This window comes from Montipora capricornis, chromosome 6 (genome assembly GCF_036669925.1).
Source record: "Montipora capricornis isolate CH-2021 chromosome 6, ASM3666992v2, whole genome shotgun sequence".
Classification (NCBI taxonomy): domain Eukaryota; kingdom Metazoa; phylum Cnidaria; class Anthozoa; order Scleractinia; family Acroporidae; genus Montipora; species Montipora capricornis.
Window position 1 is genome coordinate 65360435 of NC_090888.1, and position 12500 is coordinate 65372934.

Consider the following 12500-nt stretch of genomic DNA (forward strand, 5'->3'; position numbering starts at 1 on the left):
TTTCTTACAGTATTTATCATACTTGTTACTATTGCGACCTTAATTATGGAAATATCATACACGACTTAGCAAGGGAATACCAAGGATGGATTTCCTTACAAGACCTTCGCCAACTAGAAAAACTAGGAACTCATTAAACTGATGATGGCATAAGAATGCCGAAACATGTCTTTTAAAAAAGTTGTCTGTTTCTTACAGTATTATTATTTCGTGCAAGAATTTTGTCACTATAGTGTAAGTCTCAAGGTCCTTAAGGCTTGTAAAGGAAAGGAAAACTGCTCATTACAACTGACTCTCTAAGCAAGAGATCATCGCAGTTTGTGAAGCAGTTTAAAGCAGATGCATGCGAAGAAACCCCAGGCAGACAAGATTATCGAGGCCAAGTGATGTCACAGTATTTGATACAGTTATTGATCTCGCACATTGACTGTAATTTGCAACGGTCGATCTCGGTTTGATTCAATTCATCAAGGGAAATGTTTCATAAAAACCAGAGGCTCGATTTCTACCGCTCTTTCGAGTTCGGTATCCTGTCCGAGAAAAGTGAGCGCTGGCTCATTTCCCGAAACAGCGGCTGGTAATCGAGCCCATAAAAACCACAAATCGCAATCTGCGTTTTATTGACAAGTAAAGTCCGCTTACCTTTCATTTTGTGTGTTGTCTTGGGTGATTCCATGGGTTTTTATGATGGTTTATTTCCCCTTCCTCGCTGACTTGTCTCCAAATACAAAGGAGAAAAACAAGGCGTGCAGATTCCACGACCCGCTTAGGGCCGAGTGCCTCTAGAATTCCAGCGTTTGGCACGATGAATCGAGCAACAAAAACAAGGTCTTATAACAGTTAGTGATCCGTTCGGTTTAGTACGGCCTGCCGAGAGATATAATAATCACTGAAAAGTTTTAAAAAGTAAGAGAAAAAGTACAAACTATACTACATAAAAAAATATTTTGTTTCGTCACAGACATAGTAGTGACAGCGTATTCTCCTTTGGGTTCACCTGATCGACCATCAACTTTCGGAGACAAATCTAAAGATCCAGTTTTGTTGGAGGACTCTGTGCTGAAGAAAATTGCTGATAAACACAACACGACAATCGCTTTGGTGAGCTAATTATCAAGGCTTCTTTTCCTTGTGCATTATCATTGGCCGTAACCAGTCGAAGTCGACTCGCCCGGAACTAAGGATGATTCGCTCGATGGTAGTTATACCATAAGAAGGATTGTATCATCTTACTATCCGGGCGAGTCGCCGTCGGGCGAGTCAACTTTCGGGCGAATTGACCGTAATACTTATTGGCCATGCATGCTCACGTTCATTTCTTCTTCCTCAACGTCATTTGCCTAGGTTGAAGTTCGTTAACTCGAATGCCCCGCCGGAATTCATCTCTAACGAAGTTTTAGAGCAAAAAACTGGCCCGCGTAATTCAGTAACGTGTTGTTTTTGTTATACTGCTGTATATGTCCTTTCTTTTTGCTTTAATGGTCGAATTAATACTAGAGACTAATAACTCGTCTAAGACAAATTATCCGTCTAAAATCGTCTTCAATTCGTCTCGTTATAGATATGGTGTTTAGACGAATTATGGACAAACTTCGTCTTCAGCTGATTCGTCTGTTAGCAAGTCTGTAAGACGTTAGCACGTCCGTAAGATCTTCTCTAGTATTAAATACGGCCAATATTATGGGTCGTTAGAAATACGCTGTGCGTGATCCACCAAAATCACCTTCACCTTTTGCGCCGAATAACTGACTCATTTCTTACTTGGAAATGAGCTGCTGCTAAAAATTCCCAAATTCGCTATTTTCGCAAATCCTATAATACAGTTCATTTTGGGGGGTTATTCACCTTTATCACTCGGCAGCCATTTTGGAGTCCGTGGCGAATAAAGGCTTTGTCTTTGCATTGTCTTTGCACGTCTACGCTCACACTGAATGAGAAGTTAGACATGCAAAATCTTTTGTTTGAACATTGAGTGTTATGGCTCTATTTGCATCAAAACTATGGATAGCCAGTTCACTGAAGCACAATACGATCTTAAGAGTAAATAACTTGTAATTTTTTTTGTGTGTAAAAAACCCCCCAAAACGTATTACATAATGGGATTGGGAAAATAGGCTGTTTCAAGAGTATTTTCCTAGAGGCAAGCGTCAGATTCATTGGAAGGCTAACCATTTTAAAATCCGTGTGCCGAGGTGAACACTGCAGATTCTCAACTGGATATCTGTCTTTTCCCTTGTGTGCTGATCTCCAGGATTTGCTCCAAGTTTAGTTTACTTTGCCAGTGTAGCATTCCAGGACGCGTTGCTGGATGAAATCTTTCGTAACCCTCAAGAGATGCTAATAGGGGACTTTCCTACCAAGGTGCTTAAAAACTCCGCTAATATATAAAAGGAAGAATTCGTGTTGAATGTGCATCTAATACGCCATTTCAGAGTTCATGTACGTCTGCCTCCTCTTCAAATCGAGTCTAAGTGCGAAGGATTTCTTATGAAAATCAGTTTTCATTCATATGTAAAGTAGAACTAAATTACCATCACAAAAACTTCGCACTTAGACTCGCTTTGAAGAGGAGGCAGACATGAACTCGGAAAGGGCCTATGAAGGCTCGTTTAGACAGAGCGATATTATCGCGCGACAAGAGCTGCGATAAAATCGCAGCAAAGTTGCACTAAATTTCGAGCATGTTCGAATTTGTGGCGACAAGGCTGCGATCTGTCGCGCTACAAATCGCAGTGAAATCGCCGGCTGATCACACGCGCGATTTGCTGTCGCCGTAAAATCTTCGTTCGATCGCAGCTCTTGTCGCGCGATAAAATCGCTCTATGTAAACGAGCCTTTAGGGTCATTTGTATAGGTAATCGCATGGGGCCGAGTAAAATTAAGGATTAATATCGCGCGTGTTTTCAGAAGTTGCTGAAATTGCCCGAGTCGCGCAGCGACGAGGGCAATTTCAGCAACTTCTGAAAACCCAAGTGATATTAATCCTTAATTTTACGAGGATCCATTGCGATTACTTGTTAATAACATAGAGGGTAAAATTTTCTTAACACTGTTGAGGCACCTCGAAAAACAGTCAGCTAAGCGGAGTTAAAACACTTGCTCGCTCGGAAGCAAAACAACTGACAAGCAAGTCAACTTGTTCTTTGCGTCCAAAACGAGTATAGATGATTGTTATTTACATCCCCTAGAGAGGAAAATACGAGTTTCATTCCTGAACAACAGTAACAACGATTAAACCAAATGTTAAGCTTCAATTTATTTTATTCACCTGTGCTGTAGAGGTTTTTACCACTTGCAAATACGCATCCGTAAACATAGCAAACGGTTTGTCCAAAGAAATCCACCAAATTTGAGCTACTCGTTCCTCCCGTCAATGGCAAATTGTTCTGTGACCTTTTTTGTTGAGCTGCAAGATGTCGTGGTAAACTGAATGCCCTTGACGAAAGGAATCATTTTGTTTTGCAACCACACAATCCCGCTACGCTGGGCGCAATGTAAGTCAATCCAAGTTTTAAGCTTTTCATGAAAAAAATCTTTTGCCCTTCTGCTTGTCACTCGAAAATTCAAATTCCAGATCATTCTTTAAAGCTAGTTCTTAATCTTTATGCCTTTTCGGCGAATGCAGCGCGAAATAAAAGACAAACTTCGATGAAGACGAAGTTGTTTTGCTCAAACAGAAAGAAACCAACTGAATGTGGAAGAGGTACGTTCAGCCAATCATGAGCGAGAATTTTTGGCGCTCGACCAATCGTGAGCGAGTAATTTTGCCCTCGTCTCAAGCAAAATTAAGAAAAAATGCCCTCTTCATTGACCAATCAGTATTCAGTAATTTTGGCCTCTATGTTATTACTGGGCATAAGTGAAAACGAAGTTTACACCACTTCCGAGCCTGTACGCGTGTTTGCAGGTTTCTAACAAGTTAATGCTATTTTTTCATAGGTTGCTTTAGCTTGGGGAGTTAACCGCAAAATTCCGGTGCTTCCCAAGGCTGTCTCGGAGAACCACATCAAGGAAAATTTGAAAGCTCTAGATTTAAACCTGGACGAAGATGACATGAAGGCGATTGAAAACATTGGAGTACGTCACAGATACCTAACACAGAATTGGATGTATCGTGACAAACCTGAAGAAATTCCTGAAAATTATTGGGATGGTGAATATTACTGACCTACAGTAAAGAAGCAAAGATGAAGAGGTTTCACCGGCCAAGCCAAGAATTACATAGAAGTAGAGTGAAGTAATGTAAGCGTAGAATGAAGCAATCCCTGTAAGTCAGGGAAAAACACGTGTGAGATACGTTTGCAACTGTGGCAATTGAAGTAAACTTTCGTAAAAGGTATTTCGTGTGCTAACTTAAACCATAAATCACGTGCGAAGTCATTCGGTTGGTTCTTTACATAATTTTAATCACGCATGCGCACAACCATTTCACCCAGTCAATTAGCAGCCATGGACAGCTGTTTCGGCCTTTTGGGCCTCATCAGCATGGCGTAGCTAACATACCAGGCAGGTGTGTTTAGCACCCCTTTAAGTGGCAGCTTCACATGCCAAACATGTGGCCCAACATGAGGCCCAAAAGGCCGAAACAGCTGTCCATGGCTGCTAATTGACCGGGTGAAATGGTTGTGCGCATGCGTTATGTGTTGGCCACACCGGGTTGTTGTTAGCGTGTGTCACCTTGCTTTTATTGCTGCTTTTGTTTAGGACTGAATTTTAATATATCGACGGTAGGCTATTAATTAGTTTGCTCAACCAACCGCAATGATCTTTCCAACTTTCATTTCATGCTATTCCGCATTTTAAATAAGGTCTAAAAATCGGCCACCACCTCGACCCGCATCAGCTACCGCGAGAGGCATAAGCCGGGCGGAGAATGGGGAGGGGCGCTGTGAAATAACTTTAGCACCCGTCCCCATTCTCCGCGTGGCTTATACCTCCCAGCAGCTACGCATGGTACTTGTATATTGCGGTGCAAAATATGCAGATCAAGACATTCTTTCTCTGTCCTTAGCTTTGCTATTGCTGGAAAAACAAACTATCATAAGAAAAGACACAAGTCATCACCCGTTTTCCAGGCAAAATGTTCTTACTGCACTGGGATGCGTAAACCCAAATGGAACACATCGTTGCAAGCAAATCTCAAACATTCCATACCACAAATAAAAGGCCGTTTACACGACAGAAAAATTTTGGCCGTCAAAAATGCGGTACGGACCATAACGTTTGCAAAGAAATGCTGGAGTTTCTATAGGCGCCTATGGTCCTGTAGGAACTCCGGTGTTTCTGTACAAACGTTATAGGTCCGTACCGCTTTTTGGCGGGTCCGGACTAAATTTCTCTGTCGGATAAACGGCCTTTAAGTCATGACACGAAATAAGCCCGAAGGTTTGGGCTCGAGCACTTTGCAGTCTTTGAGAAAATCTCCAAGTGCTTATTTCTTCCAAATTGCAGGGAAAAAAATCATGTGATTACTTGTTAATGATATGCATCAAAATATCTGGGAAAGAGGCAGTATATCATAATTTATGCAGAAGGAACGCATGCGACTCACAATATCGGATATCCACATTTTTGTGGCACCCAGGAATTGATAGAGTGTCCATTGACCAATCAGAATAGCTGGTGCTTGTTTTGTATCTTTTCTCTGAATAATCTGAAGTACCGTCTTTCTGCTGTGTCACCTGAAAATTGCTTTTCTCTCAGCTGATCAGAACTGATTTTTTCCGTGTATGGCAATTAATAAAAGTAACAGCTTATCGCTGCTGATGGCGATTTGAGGCGTGCCTGTTTTTCGCGTCACGCCATCAACCTCGAGCGACAAGAGAAAAACAGGCTGGCCTGACAGGGCCTGACGTTGGTTCGACATTTCAGAGAGCCTGGATTTGAGAATTCCTTCCCAGGCTTTCTCAATATACTTCAAAGAACGGGTGGCAAGATTATGCATTATGACGGTTTTTCTGTTCGTTTGACAAAAGCAGTCTTCACCTCCATGGCCAATATTAAAGCTACTGGTTGTCACATTAATGACAATGCGTGACGTAAGGAGTAACATTGCTGTGGTTGCTTGTACTTGTCGTAATTCAATTGTCCCGGTGCTGTCAAGGGGAGATCTTTTTGCTAGTGTGTTGATTCATCATGGTGAGTTTATTGAAGTAACTAACCTTTTAAGCAATGTAAGCTTAATTAAGCTTATTTTGTGCAGATGCAGGGAACATGGATTTGTCCATTTTTTCTTTTCCTTCCAATTAAGTTGCAATTTGTAAAATTACATGTATCCCGTCAAGTGACTTTATACAGTCCACAGTCAACGACTGATAAACTCGATATCTGAAATCATGAGAACCGTCGACTGTGCCAATGCCAGATGAATTTTCTGACTGTATTAACGTTTTTTACATAAGTTAATTTTGTTTGTGTTTTCGTTTTTGCGCGCTGCAAGCTAAGCTTTTCAAAACATGACGAAGGGAAAAAATTGTCACGCAATAAACTGTGTAAATGTCTTGAGCACTAAAAGCCAAATACAATTATAGCTTGGATCCAAGACGCGATCGACAATAGCTGTGGTCGCACTGCAGACTTTTACCAAGGTAAAACCGATTTACCTGGGGCAAAATTGTGTGAGGTAAATTTATCACAGGTTTCATTTTACCTACAGTAAGTGAAAATCTTGAAAGGTCACACAACCCTGGGTTGGTTGGTTAAAAAAAGATTCCAAATCAACCTAAAGGCCTGGCCAAACGCAACATTTCAACACAACATCTTGCAACATTATTGGACACAACATGTTGCACATGTTTGGCCACCCTGTTGCAATATGTTGCTAGTGTGTTGGATGATGTTGAAAATGGTCAAATTCTTCATGCAACACTTTGGATGTTGCATGATGTTGTACTCGTTTGGCCCTGTTCACGCAATGTTGTTGTACTAGGGCATGCGCGCTAGGTCCATTTGTCGCACACCAGGGGCCTGGGGCACATAAATATCAGCATGCTGTGTTGAAAATGTTCAAAATGTTGCGTACGTTTGGCCATCCCTTTCAACACATGTTGCAACATCATGCAACAATGTTGCGAGCGTTTGACCAGGCCTTAAGACTAAAGCGAAATTTCAAATGCTAAACAAAAACAAGTACCTACAATCTTGCTCTGAATTGTGCCATCTTCTTCCCGCTTTGCAGTAATAAAGCAACTGGTGGCAAAAAGGTTTACTTAAGGTGACCTCACACTGTGTTGTTTGTCAGGATCCTTCATTAAGATGAGCTTTTATTGGTTAATTACCTGGTCTTACCTGGGGAAATAAATTTTCCCTAGCTATCGTTTTGGGTAGCTGTCAAGGGAAACTCTATCCAAGCTCCAGACGATAAAATTTCCCTGAGGTAAATTGCAATGGGGAAAAAATTGGTCACACTGAAAAAGTCATTTTCCTGAGGTAACGGTCGACAAGTCGAGTTTTAACCTACATGTAGGTAAAAAGTTGGCAATATGACCATGGTTAATGTGCCCCTGGAATTTTCCTCAGTGGAAAGACCATTCTTTTTAATTAGTATGACCATACCCACATACTTGAGGGATGATATTTGTCAGAAAAATTTTGTGGTGAGCCTGGGTCGACGCATTAATTTTAATTGAATTTTTGTTAACATGCAGCAGTTTTTTTGATGAAAGAAAGAAAGAAAATTCTTGCCCTCAGTTTGTCCAATGTTTTGGATGTTGCACAGTATAGGGAACACCCACACAACATCCTTTAGCTTGCTGGCTGACCTTCATTGATGTGACTCAAGATTTTGTCACAGATATTGTGAAGTTAATTAGGTATCTAATTTGGTAATTATTATCTGTGCCACCACACTTAAGCTGCTGTTGCACGTTGAAACTTTTAGCTGACATTTGTGTGCAACATAGTCTGCAAACACCGACTAACACCTCTGGCCGTCGTTTCTCTCCCCGAAAAAGTAATGGATGAGAGAAACGACCACCGGCAATATGTCTGCATTCACAGCAGGGCTTGAAATTGCGACTCACTGGTCGCCAATGCGACCAAAAATTGAGTGCTAGCGACTAGATTTTCAGAATTGGTCGCCAGCTGGGGAATCACGCTTACCAGGCGCCATATTGTTTCAGCGGCTTCATGGGATTGTGGGCGCACTTAAACACCTTATGCTTCTTGCCGGTTACGTGAATTTTGAAAGTTTAAACCCATCGTCTGTTGTTAGTGCTGAAAACGTAGATTTAGTCATATTTCCGAAGGACCTCCTCAGAACTAGATTGATATTGATAATATTTTGATAATGAACATGGACGTCACATGTTTGAAATTTGCATGGAACCTTCAAAAAGCAACCTGTACCCTTAACATAAAGTGGGTTGGAGAACTTGTCCCCTCTGTTAGAGAGCCACCTGCAAAATTGACTGCACAAGGTGATTAACAAATGGAGATAAATATCGGTAGAAAAGTACGTTAAGAAACCAAGTTCCTCTGATTCTAGAGGCTACTAAAACCGTATACAAGCCACTCTTTTTATTTTATTTTGGTCGGAGACTGGTATGAGCATTGCGCGGGATGTGTGAGGGCCTAGGCCGAGCAATTGCAGTATTGCGTTTGGTCGCGATAAAGGTAAGTTGCTTGCCACGCAAGCTGTAGGAGAATAAAGAACTACGTTTTGAAGAGTTCAAAAGCAAGGATAAAGGACCCATGTTTGCCTTGCTATGGAAATCACAGACTGTGCTTTGCTCCATTTCAAATAACCTTAAAGAACACCATCACCAAACTAAAGACAAAGGCGAAAACAGCAATAGCTTTAGAGATCTTTCTCATGCTGTTTTTTTTTTTTTGTGGTGCTTTTTAATAATAATGACTTTCCTTGCATGCAAAGTTGGCAACCAGAATTTATGATCTGGAGACCAAATTTTCCCCATTAGTCGCCAGCTGGCACCTGAGCAAAAAAGTTAATTTCAAGCCCTGCACAGGCTATTGTGCAACAGTTCAGAAGGCGTTGCGCTGGTAACATAAAAGGTAGATAGTTACTTGTTTGGACACTGGTCTCAAAATTATGTTACTACATGTAGATTCCTGCAAATTAAGTCAATACTGTTTAGTTCCATTGCCTTGGCCAGTTTCTGATTGACTTTATATAATGCAGCAGCATAGGGTAACAAGAGTGATTCAAAATAGTTTCACAAAACTGACCATGTTACACAGTGCAATGTCTCTGTAAACTTGTTTCACAGCACCAATGCACATTAGTTCAGAAAATCAGTTTACATTGTAGGTCGATTATTGAATTGACAAAGAGTTTGTGTTCTTAAAACAGAAATCTAAGGATTATCACATGTAAATAAAAAAGAAAAGTTACATGAGCAATAGCACCATACTTGCTGGTACTGTATGTAATCCACATTACATGTAACTATGTAATTATTTTTAACTTGGAAAAAAAAATCGTGAAACATGATTTTATGAATCTTTGGGTTAATGATACATGGTGTGTTGACCAGCTGGTGCACTGGCCATTCATATTGGTTGGATTGAATTCGTTACTATAACCAATCTTTGTATAACTCAATCAAAATAATGCTGCAGTGGAACCCTTCTTAGTGCTAACCCTTCCATAACAAAGTGAACTACCCAGTCGCAGGATTTTGATCATTAAATGACGAGGTTGTTGCACTGAACTTGTACATTGTAAAAAAATTACACCCCTTTACCAGTGACCTGTGGCCCTTTCACCTTTTGAACTGCGCTCCTCCTAGAAGTTTAAAGTCCCTGCGACGGTTATTTTTTCACCGTTTTTTAACTTTTCATTTGAATATTTTATAATAATATTTAATAGTGTCTGGAGTGTAGTACTTCAAAAATTTTTCGCTCACTGAGTGTATATCCATCATTTTAGCGGGCCTTTGATTTTTGGCCGATCCAGTTGGGTCCAGGCAACTAATGACGTCAAAAAAGTCAAGAATGTAATGCCATTCTGAATCATCGTAACATTCAAGGCACCCAAAGGGTACCGGTAACTATCGTCTGACATTTCTAAAATGACATTTATAGCACTAAATTTTCAACAAGACTTCTATTCTAACTTACACCTTTGCACATTTCTTTCTGAAGAGATGTGATCAAGTTACTTTTTTGACGTCATTTAACTTAAGTTACCAGGGCCCAACTGGCTCGGCCAAAATTTTTTGCGTGTAAATCAAACACCTGCTCATAAAAATGCATGGAATAGTCACCATGGGGGGAAATTTTCTTTTAACTACTACATTCCAGATACTATTATAGATATTTAAACAAAAAGTTAAAAAACGGGGAAAAAATAAGCGTCATAGGGACTTTAAGGTTACTTAACAGAATGATTCAATTTTAAGCAACACATAATTTTTATGTGACTATGAATTTGTATTTTAATTTATTTTTTTAATCTTCATGAAATAGGCCCAGGCAAGTGTCAAACTTAACAATGGAGCTTTTATGCCCTCGATTGCATTGGGGTGAGTTAAGATTGTTCCTTCCACTGTATTGAGCAATATCAGCGATCTCCTTATTGTCAGTGCTCGAAATTAGTGGTCTTCTGACAAAAGTCATGTAATTATCATTATCACTACACAAGGCCAAATCATACAAATTCAGAAAAAAATGTTAACACAAAATAATGGAAAGACACAACGAAAACCAAATAAACTCAACTAACTTTTCCGCATCTTTCCAAACACTGTCCCGCAGCCCTTCCATGATCAGAAGTATCAATTCAATTTCTGTATGTCTCCTAACTGAATAGATAATTTGTGTTTTGGTCTCGCATTGTTTTCTTTCGTAAATGGCTTGGCCTCCGTTTCAAACATTAAATTTTTCAAATTGTTGGCAGGCATTAATTTACTGTCTAACAAAATGTTTATGTTCCGGCTGCGTGGATCGCTGCCAGGCTAGTCTGATGGTGACGAAAGGCCGCTCTAATTCCAGTCAATACACTTGGAGTTATTATGGTTGTTCTTTCTCCTTTTTCACTTCAGTGAAGAACTTTGGAAGAATTCAGACAGGTCCGTTGGACTTACTGTTTTGGGATTCACTGTCACAGTATTTTTTCTTTTCCCACACCATTTCTCGAACTTTCTCACTCCTCACTCGATCAGTTGCTCTATTGGTGTTTTTTGCTTGAGCCTTTTGCTGAATTTCATCCAGTTCCTTGTTGTCTAAAAAGTCCAAGTTTTGACCAGAAAAAAGCTGAGAATTTGATACTTCTTCCATTTTAAAGTAAAATCTCCAAACATCAAACGTTCACTACTGAACTATAAAGTACGTATTAGTGCAAACTCGTCCACAACGATTTGCGCCAACTCTGTCCGTGAAATGGTATCCTCAGGATCTCATTGGCCGAGTGAAGTTGTTTGATCACAATCAGGGCGGCAAATTCATTTTCAGCCACAGCTTTTTCCGTTCTGTTTGCAGGGTAATGTGAAGTGCTAATTTTCTACCCATATGAACCATGTGAGCATTGTGTGGGCCCTAATGGAAATGCAGGGTTCTCAATAAGTTTTGGAGTAGACGGCTGGAGAAGCGAGTACCACTGGTTTATAGCAAGTTTATGACTGAAAAGTAGACGGCTCTAAATTTAAAGTAGCCGGTTTTTTAGCCGGCTGCTGGCACTTAATGAGAACCCTGGAAATGGGCTCTAGAAAAACTCTGACCAGGGTGGGAATTGAGCCCGCGACCTTCTGGTTACACTGTAGATCACCGATGCTCTACTGACTGAGCTACAAGGTCAGACGGGAGCAGGTTGTGGGAATTTCAGGGCAATGAATGTATGTACAAGTACAAGGGAGGGACTTACAACCTTGTAGCTCAGTCGGTAGAGCAGCGGTGATCTAACCCGAAGGTCATGGATTCAATTCCCACCCTGATCAGATTTTTTCTCTGTCCTTGTGTGGGCCCATTTCCATTAGTAGGGCTAATGCTCACATCGTTTGTATGGGTAGAAAACTAGCACTTCACATTACCCTCTAATAGTTAATTCTGATGAAATATAAGGTTAGTGCTACATGGCCAACTTTTGCAAAAATGTGACCTTTTTTGTACTTTTTCCCTTTAGCCTGCAAAAGGGCGTGTTTTACAGAGGGCAGTTCTATATTGATAATAATAATTATTATAATAATTATTATTGTTACACCACATAGAAGCCCTTGCAGTCATAATGAAAATTGTATTCTTTTCTTTGAATTAATGTACCGATAGTTGTATCACCGTAACTGTTCTTTTGCTTGCAGAACATGGAAATCAAAGAAGGGTCAAGTTGGTACAGCTGTGAAGATTGCCGTAGAAAATGGATATAAACACATTGACTGTGCTCATGTATATGCCAATGAGGACGAAATTGGTGAAACACTGACTGAAGTCTTTAACAAGGGGAAAATTAAACGTGAAGATCTCTTCATCGTATCGAAACTCTGGTACAATGTAAATTACAGTACTGCTATAAACTATTTGTGCATTTGCCACGGTTCTGACTTGGT

At 40.3% G+C, this 12500-nt stretch overlaps 1 protein-coding gene across 1 annotated transcript in view; it reads left to right on the top strand.

Moving 5' to 3' along the window:
• Nucleotides 1–5908: 5908 nt before the first annotated feature.
• LOC138052912 (aldo-keto reductase family 1 member B1-like) overlaps nucleotides 5909–12500 on the top strand; it is a 20680-nt gene continuing 14088 nt past the window's right edge. Inside the window, exons 1-3 of the mRNA XM_068899513.1 lie at nucleotides 5909–6138; nucleotides 10429–10484; nucleotides 12255–12437. Of these exons, the coding sequence (XP_068755614.1) occupies nucleotides 6136–6138; nucleotides 10429–10484; nucleotides 12255–12437 (242 nt within the window). The 5' untranslated portion in view covers nucleotides 5909–6135. The remainder of the gene's footprint in view (nucleotides 6139–10428; nucleotides 10485–12254; nucleotides 12438–12500) is intronic.